The sequence below is a fragment of the Panthera tigris genome, chromosome D3 (genome assembly GCF_018350195.1).
Source record: "Panthera tigris isolate Pti1 chromosome D3, P.tigris_Pti1_mat1.1, whole genome shotgun sequence".
Taxonomy (NCBI): domain Eukaryota; kingdom Metazoa; phylum Chordata; class Mammalia; order Carnivora; family Felidae; genus Panthera; species Panthera tigris.
This window is the reverse complement of record NC_056671.1, coordinates 8659085-8676501: the sequence shown is the minus strand read 5'-3', so window position 1 is coordinate 8676501 and position 17417 is coordinate 8659085. Positions and strand designations below refer to the sequence as shown.

Below are 17417 nucleotides of genomic sequence, written 5' to 3'. Positions count from 1 at the left end.
CCTGCCCACTCCCAGGTCCCAAACGGACCATCTTTCTTTCCATCCTTCAAACCTCTGCGTTCAAAGACCTTCCATGCAATACTGCAGATGGCCACCTGAGGGCAGCGGCGAAGCGCCTACGCCGGAGGCCGAAAGCTCCAAGGCCCGCAGGGCTGGGCGCAGGCGCAAATCGGACCCAGCGGGTCTCGGTGGATGTTGAGCCCGTGGACGTCAACCTCGCGCGGAAGTGCGGGCCGCAGTCGTCTGATCGGATTTCCCGAGAGGAACCGGAATCCCGATTCCCATGTGGAATATCCCGATTTTCAAATGTTAGCAACTAATAATTTTTAAACTGGGAGGGGGAGGTAGGGGAGACGACGCAAAAGAAGAAAGAAAGTGGGATTCAATCAGTTACGACCTCTGATCCCGGTGCTCGGGGAAGGGGTGAAGTCAGATGTTAGTGTCCTAATTGTTTTTCACTTACATATTTTTCCTATCTGAACCCTAGTTTGAGCAGAGGTGCCACAAGAAGGTGAAAAGGTCAAGGGTCCAGGCAACCCCTCCAACCACCCCTCCCAGCCCCCACCCCCTTCATCCACAACTGCTCCATTTTACCTGGTTTTTTTTTTCTTTCTAAATGTTTTTTTTTTTAATTATTATTTTGAGGGAGATACAGAGACACAGAGTGCAAGCAAGCAGGGGAGGGGCAGAGAGAGAGAGAGAGAGAGAGAGACAGAATCTGAAGCGGGCTCCAGGCTCCAAGCTGTCAGCACAGAACCCGAAGTGGGGCTTGAACTCACAAACTGTGAGATCCTGACCTGAGCCAAAGTCAGACACTCAACCAACTGAGCCACCCAGGCGCCCCTTACCTGTTTGCTATATGCTGTTTCCTCAACCTGGGTTTAAACGAAAATGTTCTGTAGCTTTTTTAGTAAAAGTTTGGAAAGTACTGCTCTAGTCCCATTATGTCATTCTACGGATGTGGAGACTGAGGCCCAGAAAGGGCAGGAGTTTGGTCATCTTTCATCAGACACACTCCTCCTAACAGAGACAGGCTGCCGGCTGAAGGAGAAATGGATGGTACCCTCATAAGTGAATGGGAAGGTCCAGGTCAATTACTGTTTGGGAACCATTTCCTGGTGTCTCCCACTGTGTGCAGGGCCATCGCGAGCACTAGGAAAGAAGAGGAAGTATACTCTTGTGCCTGTCCCCTGGAAGATCAGCTCCCAGAAGGGAGACAGAGGGAGACAGGAGACAAGCTCATCTCTCCCACCCCTACCCCCACCACACACACAGAGCTGGACATTCTCCGTTTTCCCCCAAATCCACCTACCTCCCTTCCTGCCCGAAGCCCCAGGGGCTCGGCTCTGGGCTCCCTTGTCCCCTGGCTTGGGTTGGGCCCGGACAACAGGACTGGAAAGATGTTGGGGGTACCTGGCAGGTCACTAGCTCGGTTGCATCCCTCCAGGAGAGACACATGGACAGCCTTCTCCCCTGATTCCAGAAAACGGCTCCTTCCCCTTACCTGTTCTGGAGCCCTCTTTTGTTGCTCCTGAACTTACCCTTCGTAATTTCCTTAAGCCATTGTAAATAGCGCCTTAAAAAAAAAAACCCACCTCAATTTACCCATTTGGGGCGTGCCATATGTTTCCTGTGATAACCCTCACAGATAGCACCACCTTCAATTCCATCGTGTTCCTGTGCTACCTGTGGTATTATCTATCACTATCTATTATTGTATATTAAGAGTTTTCTTTAAATCTGCCCAGTTGTGTTCATTTTATTATGTTTACCCTTATTTCCTTACTGTTACGAGTATTTCTTATCATCCTAAGTACCAATGTGCATTCAATCAAAAGTTCACAAGCTATATTTATCCTAATCCTCATAAAAATTAACTCATCACTAGTAAATTAAAATGTTTTCCCTTGGGGCGCCTGGGTGGCTCAGTCGGTTAAGCGGCCGACTTTGGCTCAGGTCATGATCTCGCAGTCCTTGAGTTCAAGTCCCGCATCGGGCTCTGTGCTGACAGCTCAGAGCCTGGAGCCTGTTTCAGATTCTGTGTCTCCCTGTCTCTGACCCTCCCCTGATCATGCTCTGTCTCTCTCTGTCTCAAAAATAAATAAAACGGGGGCGCCTGGGTGGCTCAGTCGGTTGAGCGTCCGACTTCGGCTCAGGTCATGATCTCACAGCTCGTGAGTTCGAGCCCCGCGTCGGGCTCTGTGCTGACAGCTGAGTCTGGAGCCTGCTTCTGCTTCCGTGTCTCCCTCTCTCTCTGCCCCTAACCCACTCACATTCTGTCTCTGTCTCTCTCAAAAATAAATAAACATTAAAAAAAAATTTTTTTAATAAAATAAATAAATAAATAAATAAAACGTTAAAAAAATTAAAAAAAATAAAATAAACTGTTTTCCCTTATATTCTGGCTACTGGCTACTTACACATAGCCAGTGCACCTGCTCCGTATTTAGGAAACAGTGACATTGCAAACGGAAGTGGCCCGCCTCGTCATACAAACAGCACGGGGACCCCAGAGGGAGGAGTAATGAACTGCCAGAGGTGATGACATTTGTGCAGGGTCAGGACTAATGAGCAGTATTTCATCAGAAGAAAAGCAGGGGTGGGGGGGGCGGGGAGGAAATGGCACGGGGAGGCCTCAGAGGAGGGAAAGGTCTAGGATGGATGAGACTAGGAGCTGCCCAGGGCACCCTGGGGTCGTGAAGAGAGCTGTGCCTGCTGCAGCAGGTTGAAGCCAAATTTTGAAGGGACTGGAGTGTCATATAAGTTTAGACTCTATCCTGTTCAGACAGTTCCAAAGGCTGTTTATGTGTGTTCTGGGGAGTAAGTAGCCCAAGAAGCCAATTAAGTTTGGGAAATGATGGGCTTAACCAAGGTAAAGAGGTTTCTTTACTGCAGGACTCGTCAGAGCCTTCATTATGCTCATGTATATCAAGTGTCTTCAAGATGGTTTGACCATCTCTACTCGGTTCTGTGAAGCTGCTGATTAACAGGAGTCAGCAAGCGTTTAAGGCAAAGGGCCAGATAGCAGATATTGTAGGCATTGCAGGCCACATACGATCTGTCTCGTACATACCCTCTTTTTTTTTTCCTTATAACCTTTTAAAAAATGTAAAAACCATTCTTGTTAGCTCAGGTCTGCACGAAAACAGACCACAGGCTGTATCTGGCCATGGCTATAGTCTACTGAACCCAGGACTATAGAACATGCCATGGGTTATGTCACTATGGTGGGGGGGGTGGGGGTGACAGGACCACACTAAGGACTTTGCATCAGCTGAAGGCAAATACCAACCTCAGAAAGGTTAACATGCAGGGGGGAGAGCCTGGGGGAATACGGTGTTTCCCAAAGCGATCAGACCCCGAGGCCCTCTTCTCTATAGAGCAGCTCAAGGTGTGTTTCAAGGAACCCCCTTTGAGAAAGGCCGTTAGGAGACCTAGGAAAGAAGAGCAGCCCCGACCTGGATCCTCTGGGTCTTCTTGTGCATCGTCTCCATGTCGTTGTTGAGCTCCGTGACGTACATGAACCGAGCGAAGTTCTTCTCCTCCTTGGCCAGAAATCCCTCGATGAGCTCATTCAGGTCCCCGTTCTCTGTCAGCTTCAGCAGCCGCAGGTGCGCCACCTCGTAGCTCTCAAAACTCTCACCCTTGTTCTTCCTCTTGTACTTCTTTGCCTTGAGGGCTGGGAAGGAAAAGCCGGGAAGTGTGAGGCTGAGAGGAAGCCGCTCGGAGCGATGCCAGGCGGGGAGACGGCTCCGTAATGTTTATTGTGCCTCGGGGAGGAGGCTAGGCTTTTCCGGGAGGGGGAGTGCAAGAGCTTCGTGCCCTAGTCGCTTCACAGATACGTGCGTGACTGAACATCTACTGTGTGCCAGACGCTGTGCTGGGCTCTGCAGACACACTCCCCTGCCCCGTGGAGCTTCCAGCGCAGGAATCAGACAAGCACAGAAGGGAAAAGGAGATGTCCACGCAGACAGAAGAAATCTGTAGCCCAGGTGATGGAGGAGACGCGTCAGGTGCTATGGGAGATGACATTTGAGCAGGATGAAGGTCAAGGGAGCCCTGTTGGCAGAGGGCCCCGGGCAGGCTCAGACCCCGGCAAATTCAAGGAATGAGAACCAAGAAGGTTCTCCAGGCTTCGTTCTCTCCAGCCTGATGCCTGCAAAAGCCCCACCTTTCCTGAACCCAGTCTTCTCTCTCTCTCTCTCTCTCTCTCTCTCTCTCTCTCTCTGTCTTTTTTTAGGGAGACAGAGAGAGAGAGAGAGAGAGAGAGAGAGAGAGAGTCTTAAGTAGGCCCCACACTCAGCACGGAGCCCGCCGCGGGGCTCAATCCCACCTCCCTAGATCATGACCTGGGCCAAAATCAAGAGTCAGACACTTAACCAACTGAGCCACCCAGGCGCCCTAGTCTTGTCTCTTTGGTTCGGCCTCCACATGACAATCACAAGGATCTTTCTAGATCTTCCTAGGCACCTCTGGCCACGTGACTCCTTTACGTGTTATGTTAAAGAGTGAGAGATGGGGTTTCTCAGAAACACACTTTTCACAACACGGTCCCAAATGTAAAGACAGGAAGAGCCAGGAGATGCTGAAGGAACAAAGAACAAATGCAGCTTCCCGGGGGGGCTCTCAGAAGAGCTCAGATTTTTTTCCGTCTGTTCAGGAGACAGTGAATACAACGGCCCTGAGACTGTCCTCCTTAGAAAGGGCTCTTCTTGCAAGGGTGTCCCGTGGCGGGCACCTGGGCACCTAAATGGTAACCAGTGCCCTACAGGGATATAAAACTTTGCCCGAATGCTCGGAGGGACTCACTGTGCCTAGGCTGGGCAGATGTTGTGTGCGGTTGACGCTAAACACGGACTTTCCTTCCAGGAGGCTGGCATTTTGGTGTGTGCAGGGGAGAGGACACTTACGTCACCAGCCCCCAGTAAGATCTTGGGCACCGAGGCCGTAATGAGCTCCCCTGGCAGACAGGTCTTCACACGTGTTGTCGCAGTGAGATGCTGGGGGAATTAAGTACGTCCTGTGCGACTCCCCTAGGAGAGGATCCCGGAAGCTCACACCCGGTTTCCTCCAGACTTTGCCCGGTGCCCCTTTCGCCTTCGCTGACCGTGCTTTGTGTCTCCACCTCCCAGCCATGCATGTGCCTACACACTCAATCTTTAGAGTCCTCCTAGCAAATCGCCAAACGTGGGGACGGTCCTGGGGACCTAATACCCGAGTCTCCCCCAGCAAAACAATGGAAGGAGAACCTCAGAGTAAGGACACGTCCTATGGGTTAGGGTTGGCCAATAAAATACAGGACCCCCGGTTACATTTGAACTTCAGACAAACAATACATTTTTAAAGTATAAATTGTGTCCCAATTGCAGATAACCTACAAGTAATTTTTATGTAAAAATGTATTCAGTTTATCTAAAGTGTCGACTTAACTAGGCATCTTGTAATTTTATTCGCTAAAGTTGGCATGCCTACTACAGAAGGACTTGGGCACCCTCAGCTAAGATGGGCAGGGAGGGGGGAGAGAGAGAGAGAAAATGCCTGGAGAACGTACCTTCTTCCTTTTTGCTCTGCTCCTCGAACTCCAGACGATCATTCAGCTTGATGAGCAAGAAGGACTTGAGCTTGGTCTCGTGGGCATAGACACGCTCCAGCTCTCGGATCTCCAGGTTGTACTGAGAAATGTCCTTCTGCTGGCGGTCCTTCATGGCGGCCATTCGAGCCATGGCTTCCAGCCTGAGTGAGGCAGGTACAGGGTCTGAGCGTCTGGAGATTCCTCCCTTCCCCTCCCCTCCCCTCCCCCTACCAGACCAGAGGGACTTTCTGCCAATGGCCATCACTTCTTTTAATCGTGGAGGTCGCTGGGAGTGGAAGAACAGCCCTCCTTACCTGAATGACAGGAGCTGCTGGCTCCAGACCATCCCCAGGAAGTGAGTTTTCTATCATCGTCATCACCACCACCACCATCACCATCATCATCATCATCACCACTTGTCAGTTACTGTGGCCCAGCGAGTCCTTATATACATATATTGTTTATTCCCCCCTACCATCCAAAGTGGTCTTACAATAATACAGTAATGATGGTGCCAGGATTCAAACCCAGATCTGACGCTAAAACCTGTTCTCCTCACAGCCCAGCTATATGCCTCTTGCCCTGGAGTGGGAGGCAAGGAGATAAGCCGGACTGAGAGGCCCCTAGGACCAGAGGCAGGGCTACCTGGAGGAGGTGGTTCGGCAGAGAAGTCTGAATCTCAGTCCTACCACATCCGCCATTTACCTGGCTCTCAGGCAAATGGCATCTCTAAGCCTCTGTATCCTGGTCCATAAAATAGGGGTAATAACCCCCGGGGGCAGTTGTGAGGGTTGCAATGATACCCAGAGAACCTGGCATCGTGCTGGGCACACAGTCAGTGCTCAGAGTTATTATGATTCAAGATCCCTCAATGCATAAGCCCAGGGGCAGAGGTGCTCGGCAGGGGCTTAAGAGACATCCCTGCCCCTAGGTCTCCCCCCAGCCCACCTCTGCTCATAGGCCTGGGCAGACTGCTCGATGGCCACATTCATGGTTTTCTTCTGCATCGATAAGCGCCGTAGCAGCTGCTGATACACATTGTGATACGCAACCTTCTCATACCGCAGGTCCTCGATCTCCTTCCGGAGCTTAGCATTGGTGGTCAGCATCTTGTCAAAGTGCACGGTGACCTGGGGGCGGGGCCGTGCTTCAATACTGAGCTCACTCCTGGGGCATGAGACAGCTTCCGAAGACAGCCAGAGGGTGGGAAGGTCTTCCCCCACCTCCAGCCCCAGGCCCACAGCACCGCATGGGAGTGCTGGGTGGGAGACTTGGGCTGGCCACCAGCGGGCTAAGTGGTCTTAGGTAAGTCCCCCCACCCCCCGGATTTTAAATTTCTCAACTACCTTTATCCCTAACTTCCAGTTTTTAGCAAGGGCAGGGGAGAGGGGAAAAGGTAAATAACGCCATGAGGAAACAAGCAGCCGAATCCAGAAGGTAGAACTTTCTAGAAGACGGCTGACCCAGACTCTTCAACAAGTTGGTGGCTGGAAAGAGTCGGGATGGGGCTTTTGTAGAGCAGGGTTTCTCAAACTTGGCACTGTTTGGGCCTGGATGATTCTCTGTGGTGGAGAGCTGTCCTGTGCTTTATGCTGTTAAAGAAACATCCCTGGTCTCTACCCACTAAATGCCAATAACACAGGAGTGTCTGGGTGGATCAATCAGTTGAACGTCCAACTTCAGCTCAGGTCATGATCTCAAGGTTTGTGAGTTCAAGTCCCACATCGGGTTCTGTGCTGACAGCTTGGAACCTGAAGCCTGCTTCAGATTCTGTGTCTCCCTCTCTCTCTGCCCCTCCTCTCTCTCTCTCTCTCAAAAATAAACATTAAAAAAAATAATAATAAAAATAAATGCCAGTAGCACAGCCCCAACCCAGTTGTGACAATCAAAAATGTCTCTTTTTAGAGACAATGTCCCTTTGGGGGCAAAATCATTTCTGCTTGAGATCCACTGTTGTCAATTAAAGAAATTTAAGAGACCTATTGGGTGAAACTTGACAGTCTCAAACTTTAAAAGACATTTTGGAGCCAGCCAGAGAAGTTTTTAATGTGGGCAATATTAAGGAAATAGTATTAATTTTGTAAGGTGTGATAATGGTTTTGTGGCTATGAAAGAAAATGTTTGATTTTTAAAGATGATTGATTTCAGAGATGGAGGTATTTGGGGTGAAATGTCATCATGTCTGTAATTTACCTTAAAATACTTCAGGGAAAAGAAGGGTGAAACAGAATAGTAAAATGTTAACAGTTACTAAATCTAAGTGATAGGTATGTGGGTGTTCATTATTTGATTCCCTCAACTTTTCTGTACATCTTAATAAATTTATCTTAATAAAAAAATTTTTATGAGCAGTGCTCCCATAGACACTGAAAAGAAACAATTGCAGAAAATAGTCCTAATCACAAGAAAGTAGATTTGATCAGAGGTTTTCAAGGCATATTTGGAGAAACCTTAGGCTTCCACAGGGCTGAGATGGGGTACGGCAAGTGAGGCCACCAGGATGCAAAATTTAAGAAGGTACTCATTTTCTGGTGTCAACCCTGCATTTCCATGAGTGCTTTCTTAAATTCTGCACTCTGGGCTCTTTACTTGCCTCACCCTAGTCCTGGCCCTGGGCTCCTCTGTAGGATATGTCAGTAGCCACCACACAAGGGAAGGGAATCCAGGAACAGAATCATCCTTATTCTCTCAATATCTTCCACTTACCCTTAAGAAGGTACCACTTATCAGTCATTTGCACTGTAGTGTGAATTCTACTCCAGGACTGTTGCCATGCTACCCATCCTCTGATTGTGGGATAAAAATGGGGAGGACTCTCACACCCCATTGAGTAAATAGAGGAGTCTTTAAGGTCATGGAATATTTGGGGACCCTGAAATAACCTTTAGAGTTGGTTACCTAATCTACTAAAAGGCACACCCAGAACTGGTCAGGGAAGAAAGGAAAGGGGACCATTTTGAGATGCAAAAGAGCAAACCTCTCAGAAATAAAATAGGGGACATACGACAGACGTTACAGAAATAAAAAGAATTATAAGACAATATACTGGGAACAATTGTATACCAACACATTAAGATAACTTAGATGAAATGGACAAATTCCTAGAAAGAAACAAACTAATGAATTGATTCAGGAAGAAATAGAAAACCTGAATAGATCTATAAACAAAAAAGTAGACCTCTATCATGCATACCTTTCATTCATTTAATCAACAGATGTTTGCTAAGTACCTACTCTAAGCCTCACACTGTGCCAGGCAGTAATGATTCTTAACCAAGGGGATCATTAACCTTAACCTTGATTCTTAACCTTTGGTTTCACTGGGGTTTTCAGTAAGAGTTTCACTGGGAGTTATAATAACAGTGCAGATGCCTGGGTCTAAGCCTTAAAGGTTCTGACTCAGAACCAGTGAATCTGGAGGGGACCCAGGAATCTGCATGTTAACACAAATCCTAGGCATTCTGAGACACGGGTACAAATCACTGTGCATGGATATTAAAAAGACACTGCCCTGTCTTCAGTCCACTTTCAGGTTACCGGGGCAGACAGAGGTCATATCCAATTACCTTCAAACATGCCCGGCTAAAGCTTGATGGTCAGAGTTTGGGGGAAGCTAAGAGCTTTGCATAATGAGGCACTGACAGGCTTCCTTCCAAATCAATTCACTTTCCCTCTCTCCTGGCTCATTTTGTGAGAACTGTAATTTCACAAGTCAGACTGAAATGTGTTTGTACCTGCCCAGCATTGCTTCTTTCTTTCTTTTTGCTTTTCCAGGAGAACCATTTCTCCCTGGCTCTCAGTCCACACTGTTGGATAGGGCCGCCGTCCCTTGACTTCGGGTGGGGGCTGTGGGAGTGGGGGGAGTGATACAGGCGTAGTTATGTGACTCAAGTCCATGTATTTCGTTCTTTTGACCACCATGATTGGTTTGGGGATGGGCGCTTGACTCAGGATGGCCCAAGGGGAGCCCTCCCTGCGACTTACGATTGAATTCTTAGGAAAGAGATTGTCTTTTTCTGTTGGTGTTTGTTCACATTGGGGGGCTGCCCAAGAATGTAGTCATCTCTACGCAAAGGAGAGATGGACAGAGAAAGTATCCTCAAGACATGTTTGGGGTATCTGGATTCAGCTGTTCCTGAAGGCCCCACTTTTGCTCCTGAAATTTTAGTTCCATGACCAATCCATTCTCTTTTTTTTTTTTTTTTTGCTTAAGCCAGTTTGCAATTTAGAAAATCCTGCTTAACGCAAAACTCACTATAAACTGAAAGCGATCAGGAAATACCGCTTTTCTCTTTATCTGGTTATGCATGTCTGTGCTGAATATCTCCTAGAGACAACATCAACAACGACCAAAAAGTACCAGGTCTCACAGAGGTGTGAACAGATTGCGATGGGAGGGAAGGTCTAACTAATTCTGCTTGCTGAGGGCTAATATTTGAGCTGCTTCTTGAGAATGAGCAAGAGTTTTTAAGTGACTAAGAACAGGTATCCCGGGAGGGGTGGGAGATGGGGATGGTGGGGGGAGGCGGGCAGCAGCATGGTACATAAAACGCAGAGAGCAACAAAGAGAAAGACACCTTGGGTAACAGTGGGTCAACTAGTGGATGGAACAGAGTGGATAGAGTAGGGTGGATGGTAAGTCTAAAAGGCTGCCTGGCTTGTATGAACCCTATTATTTAACCTTCTTCTGAGTCAACCAACAAGATGGATATGTTCTGCTAAAGGTACCATGGGGATCACTCTCTGCTCTGAGCAAAGGGAAGGCAGAGCGGTTTGCAAAGCTGCAGAGAACACGTACGTACGAGATTCAAACGGGTTTCCAAAATGTGGATCTGTTTTTGCAGTTTCCGGGGGTCATTGGCTTTCTGTATCTTGGCGAAGATCTGTTTTTGGTTTATAATTTTTTTTTCCATCTGAGCAATCTGGAAAAAAAAAAAGAGAGAGAGAACCCCCCCCCCAACTGTGTTAAATTAATATCTATATGGGTACAGATTCAACAGTTCATTAACTTAAGTGTGCTAAAATAAAAACTCTAATGTTCTTTCCTTTCCTACAAAAGGATTTTTTATTTCTCTCTCGAATGCATGCTCAACGGAACTTAATCTTAGCCAGTTTGGGGTAAAATGAGGCGATTTAGAGTTTTTGCTTTTACCTGTGCCTGTACATTTCACTCACCTTTTGGTGCAAGCTTCTTTTGGTTAGGTACCATGTCACCTGTGGCCAAAAGCATCGCTAACACGCCGTGCGCTTTATGCACTGGGATCATTGATTCTGACTTCAGAGAAGGGCCATACACCCTTGCCATGGCTGGCAGGAGAGAATTTTGGTGTTTCTCTCTACGCTTGCAGCTCCAGCCAAGTTCTCCAGACCCAAGCATACCCCCCACCTCCACCCCTGCCGTCACCTTCCCACAGAGCTCACCCTGTAGTTTCTCATGCAAGCGACAGCGGGTCATGTCATTTCCTCACAGCACTAGCAACGTGCGTAACCAACCTGACATACAGCTTTAACCCAACCCAGGCAGAGATCCAAACTGCCTCCCAAAAGTTAGCCCCATCTGGAAGCAGCTGGCTAGTGCTAAATCCTAGCAGGTTCTACAGAAGTTTATGCAACTATTATCTGAAGACAAGTGAGTGCCGGGTCCTAATGTGTCAGAGGTACTTTGTCTTCTTAGGGTTTGGACTGAGACTAAGCTCTGAGACTTTTTTTTTTTTTGGAACCCTGCTGGGTGAAGGGTCAGGGCACTGCCATTTAAAGCAATTTTTTTATGTTCTTGTTTGTCTGGAGGTAGTAACTTGAATTCACTATCTGAAGCCCAGCTCCTGTCTGGAAATTGAGAAGTTCCAGACGAGAGACGTTAAGTGCTTGGTGTAATGAAATATAAAGTTTGTCAGCTACATGGAGGCTGGCTTCCAGCTGGGAGCAAGGCGCCCCTGTGCTGAGCTTGGGCTGATGAATTCTGGGAGCAGTCGCATCCGGGGTTCTATGTTAGTGTCCCTGAGATGGTGGTTTCCTTTGGTTATTGCCAAATCTTCGGGAAGTCTATACAGCGCAGTCTCAGTCATGACCATGGAACATTGAGAGAAAAATCTATACTAGAGGTTGCAAACTATGCCCAAGCAGGTGGCATAAAAGAGTAAAGTGGGCTCACTATAAGACCGTACAGGACGGTGGAGAATATAGAAAACTGGAACACATACTCCCTGCCTTAAGAGGCAGCCGCTCGTATCATGCAACTACAAATTATAGAAAATGCAACTAAACAATGGCTCAAACAAATTATGGTTTATCTTCCTCTCCATAAACGTGCCAGGTTAAGTTCAGTAACTCAAGGAACTAAACACAAGATCTCTGTAATTCACCTGGCCTTTCCCTGATGGTCAAAAAATGGCTGCCACTGCACCAGCTTTCACAGTCATATTCCAGGCAGGAAGGTAGAAGAAGCAACATGGATAAATGGCTAGGACCTACATCTAGGAAGCAAAACTTGCTAGACACCCCCCAACAGACTTCCCCTCAAATTTCATTGCCCACCTTTAGCTGCAAGGGAAGATGAGAAACATAGCTCTTTAGGAATCTGTTAGAGAGGAAGAAATAGAGAGTTGGGTAAACAGCTGTGGTGTCACCACAACACTATTTAGTTGCAGCTGTCCCACGGAAATTCAGGGTCAATGTTACCCAATCTTTCCGTCTTTTTTCTTTTTTTGAAGAAAAGTCAGATACCCAAATTTTTTACATGAAATCTCTCAATTTTAACAAGTTAACTAATTAAAATAAATTTTAAACACTGACTGGGCCAAAGCCCTCATGTCATCAGACTTAATCTGTCCTGAAGACCACCAATTTGGTCTACACCCACATTTAATCTTGAAGGAACCACAGTATGCCCATGAAAGATGGTTTCAGGCAGTGAGAGATACCAAGCAAAGGACAGAAGAATGTTCCAGAGCCAGGCAGCTGGAAGAGGTATGAACAGCCAGAACTGTAATGGATGCGGTGGGTTGTTGGCCCCCAAAACCCATCTCACCCCAGAAGGCTGATCCAAGCCAACCATGGTAATGCTGTCCCCTCTGCCTATGATTTATTCATTCAAGGTTGGACAGGACTAAACCAGTTAGGGCCTACGAATTAGGCAGGCTGATTGCTAGGGAAGCCTCTGGAGAAAGTTTCCTCATTTCCTAAAACAGTCATAGGAAGAGATAGTCTGTCTTCTTTGCAAAAATCATTCTTTTCTGGAGGGCCATAAACAGACCAGGTTGGGCTCTCACACCACAGTTTACTGCCCCCTGGTCTAGCCCCCAACCAATTATAGAAATTTCATTTCCCTTTGCCAGTGATTGGCCTAGAAGTAGGTATATGCCCTGGCCAATGAGGGAAAATCAGCTGGAGAGTTTCTGTGAAATATTCTCTCCCTCATAAGTGAGAATATCATGTAAGAACAAGTCCCCCTATCCTTTCTTCATATCTTTGAATGTGATTCTGTGAGAAGCTATACTAGCTAAGCTTTGGCAGCCATCTTGTGACCGTGAGGCGAGGGCCAACCAAGAGGATCGGAGAGAAAAAGACCAACCCATCATTGTAGAGCTACTAACCCGTCTCTGGGACAATCTTCTTCCAGACAGACATCGTATTATGTGAGAAAAACAAACTTCCATAGCCCAACACATTCCCACTGGTACATCAAGCAAGATGGCAGCTCAGATGATGAGGCATCAAGGGAACCGCCAGGTTGCCCACAAACTCGTAAGGCACGTGAACGCTGTTTATGATTCAATCACAGTAGCCAGGCTTTGGTTCAAGTCAGACCCCCGTCTACTTTCTTCTCTCTTATGCTGTGCACAGGCAGCTCCCTCAACACAGAGCCCCACTAACTCACCTACGAAGTGAAACAAACGACTCATTGTAGTATATGGGAGGGCAGCATCTCCGGAGCAAAGCGTGGCCTGCGCCCAAGGGATGCCCGCCCCTGCCTGAGTTCACCGGGGGACCTCAGGTTCTAGCTCCTTATCAAAGGATGCTGTGGTGTCAGCACTCTGCCCAGTGACTCTTGTCATTAAACTCAGCCTCCTGTTCCCTTTGGCATCTCTTTGTCGGACGTTGCTTTTGTGACGCTGAGAGTAATTAGGCCTCTGCCCAACGAGAGACACATCCAAGGCTGCACCGCCAGAGGAATGCGTTGCCTACGCAAGGTGCTCTCTCCAGCACGAAGGCATAGGCTTATTTATTTGCTTTTTGAGGCCAGGCAGGGCCTGGTGAGGTCCCTGCCTCCAGTGACCTCTTGCAAGGAGGAAGCTCTGGGCATAGCAGCAGGGGTTCTGGGACCTGCCCTCCCTGGGATGGAGCTGGGCAAAAAGGGCTTTTGTACAGGGCGGTGAGCCCCATGTTCTTTTGCGGATTCCAACGTTTTTTATTTATTTTTGGGACAGAGAGAGACAGAGCATGAACGGGGGAGGGGCAGAGAGAGAGGGAGACACAGAATCGGAAACAGGCTCCAGGCTCCCAGCCATCAGCCCAGAGCCTGACGCGGGGCTCGAACTCACGGACCGCGAGATCGTGACCTGGCTGAAGTCGGACGCTTAACCGACTGCGCCACCCAGGCGCCCCTCTTTTGCGGATTCCAAAGCAGGCTGCCTTTTCCTACTATTTCTGAGGACCCATGTCCCCATCTTTTCTTCACTTTTCCTCTTTCTTCACTGCTATTGCCTCCTTTCTCATCCACAAATTCATTCATTCATTCATTCCTCAATGATTCTTAGACGCCCTCTCTGTGCCAGACAACAGGGGGATGCTGGTGACCAAGACGGTATCATGGCCCCTGGCCTCAACACAAACCTATAATCTAGGACTAGAAACAAGCTATGAAGCATAACTAGTCCTAGGAAAAGGGAGATGTAAGGCATTTTGGACATGTCCAGTGGGAGCATCTGGCAGGGAAATGAAAGGACAAGTATCCGGCAGAAGTAGCATTTGGGCTGAGGCCTAAAGGATGAATAGGAGCTCCCCAAGCACAGAAGATGGAAGGGCAATCCGGGCAGAGGGAAGGGCATGTGCAAAGGCCTGCACGGGAGAGACAGCACTGTAGGTTTATGGAGGTGGCCAGTGTGGATGGAACACGGAGGGGGGAGCAGGAGGGAAGGTGGAAGGGGCAGGAGGGACACAGGGCAGCCGAGCCAGCAGACCACACGGGGGAGTCTGGCCCTTATCTCAAGAACAACAGGAAATTACTGAAGGATTTGCAAGCAGAGGAAAGATGTAATGAGATTTCCAGATTCTTTCAGTCAGTAAATATTTATTGAGGGCCTACTATGTGCCAGGCACCGGCACACGCGTGGGATGTACCGAGGGGAACAAAACAGACATGGTCCTTGCCCTCCTGCAGGTGACACGTTATAGGGACAGATGACACCTGTGTTAAGCCATAATTACCACTATGAGAAGTGCTATCGAGGGGGGGCCATGGGATGTCGTGAAAGGGGCCGAGGGGGTGTTCTGGGATCTTCTGTTTGACTGCTGAGGTTCACTCTCCACTCTGTGCCACCCACCCTGCTCTGTGCCCCAGGAAGCTGACCTGGAAGGAGTCCACAATGGCCTCCTTGCACTGGGGGTCCATGGGTGAGAAGAGAGAGGTTGGGGTATTTGTTCCCCCTGGCATGCTCCCTGTGTTCAGGTTCCGGGGTGTGCCCCCTGCCCACTGTGGCTAACCCTACAGTGCTTCAATGTCCCTACTCTGTGCTCACGCCCTTGTAAACAGTGCCTCATAAAACTCTTCTCAAAGTACCTTACTGAGCATACTATTTGTTTTTGGCCAGAAACCTAATTAATGCAAGGGGGATATGCTTTAAATAGGAGAGAGGACATAGAAAAGGCCTCCCTTTAGGGCACCTTTTGGGATGAGCACTGGGTGTTGTATGGAAACCAATTTGACGATAAATTTCTTATACAGGCCTCCCTTTAAAAGTCACATTTGAGCTGAGACATAAAAGACAGACAGCGGGGATCAGGGGAACGCGTGCAAAGGCCCTGAGGTCAGACCAGTTTTCACATATTTGGAAGGGGGAAGTCTTCTGCAGCTGGGTGAGATGAGTGAAGGAAGGAATGACGTGGGATGAGAACAGAGGGGTAGGCAGGGCCTAGATCACAGGGCCTCTCAAGCCATAGGAAGAGATATGACCATTAACATTGTCCAACAAATGTCTCTAGCTCTTTGCCTTCTGGATACATACACTTCTTCGACCCTTTTGTGGATGGGTAGAGTTGACTATTCGGGGATGGGCATTTGGGGTATATATGGATTTGACTATTTTGAGCCTATGGGTCATAAGCAGAAGCAATGTACTGCTTCCAGGCTGCAGCTTTCAATTGCCAGTGTGAGACTTTCCAGAACTTTTTTTCTCTGCCACAACACCTGACAATATTCAAGACGGTGGATACCCCATCGGCCTGGTCCCAGGATGAGAAGATAGAAGAGCCCTGGCCAATCCATGATAGACACAGCAGGAACGAAGAAGAAACCTTTATTGCTGAAAACACTGAGTTGTGGGGGGAGGGGTGTTATTGCGGTGTAACCTAACCTCTCCTGACCAACACAGCGCGTGGTTGAGAACTGACTCTAAGGGTAGTGGGGAGGCGCTGGGGAGCACAGCGGAGGAATGGTCTGGTAGCACTGGGAGAGTAGGGGTCCCAAGGTGGTGGAGTGACCACAGTCACCTTTAGACTATGGGGGGGGGGGGTCGGATATGGCCTAAGGCATGGTGGGTATTCCCGCGCCCCCCACCCCCGCCCTTGCTCCTCGCTCTGGTTAACCCCCTACGAGAAAGACCACACCTTCTCATCCAGCTCTGCCAACAGCACCTTCTGTGATTTAATCAGGGCCTCGTAGTCCTCCTTGGTCTGCAGCAGGAAACACAGCTCCGTGTAGTTTCTCCCATTCAGTTCCAAGTTCTTCGAGGACTTGATGAGACCCAGAAGCAGAGTGATCTCCTCCTGCTCCCTCTGCAGGGTCTTGATCTCCTTGCTGTTGGGAGAGCAGCACGTGGTTGACTCTGAACCCCGCCCCGAGTTGACCTCGCCCGGGTGCCCCAGGCTCCTTAGCGCTGCAGGAGCCTCGGAGAGGTACTTCCCGCCCCTGCAAGTGGCAGGGGCTTGTCAGGGTCTGGGGTCCAGGGCTAGAACTCCGACCGCCCGCCGCCCAGTTCACCGCACCTTCCGTGGCTCCGCCCCTCTCTAGCGGGCCTGTGCTTGCTAGGGAACAATTCGCAGCTGTGCCTGTCAACACCTAAGTTCTAGGACCAGGTCCTCTTTTGCCAGCAGCTCATGGGCATCTGTCTGATCTTGCCGACTTTCTTTCCAGACTTTGCAGCCAATGATCTCTGGTCACGAGAGGCAAGCCCATCAGCCAGGCATTTTCAATTTCGCCTCAACACAGAGATGCTCAGTAACCTCCAACCTCCCCCACTGTCTCTACGCGGGATGCTAATGATTTATTAAATGACTGACGTGAGTCTCCTCTCTCTCTCTCTCTCTCTCTCGCTCGCTCGCTCGCTCGCTTTCCCCTTCCCCTCTGGAGAAGAGAGGGGTAGGTGTGTGGGCAAACAGGGATTTTGAAAAGAAAAGGCTCGCGCGACTACTCAACAACCCAATGACTGGAAACGGCACAGAGGCTGTTTCTGGCAAAGTCGAGGCACCGACACCTGCTGCACAGTGCGGTCTGCAGACCTGCTGCCTGCATAGCCTTTGGAAGCTTGGAGAAATGCAGAGGCTCAGGCCCTAACTCAGGACCTATTGAATCAGAATCTGCTCTGTAACAAGATCCTCAAGTGACTCATGCACATTAAAGTTTTGGAAG

At 48.9% G+C, this 17417-nt stretch overlaps 1 protein-coding gene across 3 annotated transcripts in view; it reads right to left on the bottom strand.

Moving 5' to 3' along the window:
• Nucleotides 1-17417, bottom strand: part of CCDC63 (coiled-coil domain containing 63) — a 35936-nt gene that overhangs the window by 11784 nt on the left and 6735 nt on the right. For all 3 annotated transcript variants that reach the window (XM_042962575.1, XM_042962576.1, XM_042962574.1), the window contains exons 6-10: nt 16397-16586; nt 10375-10494; nt 6521-6702; nt 5552-5733; nt 3459-3679 (exon numbers count right to left, since the gene is read on the bottom strand). In XM_042962575.1, the coding sequence (XP_042818509.1) occupies nt 3459-3679; nt 5552-5733; nt 6521-6702; nt 10375-10494; nt 16397-16586 (895 nt within the window). The remainder of the gene's footprint in view (nt 1-3458; nt 3680-5551; nt 5734-6520; nt 6703-10374; nt 10495-16396; nt 16587-17417) is intronic.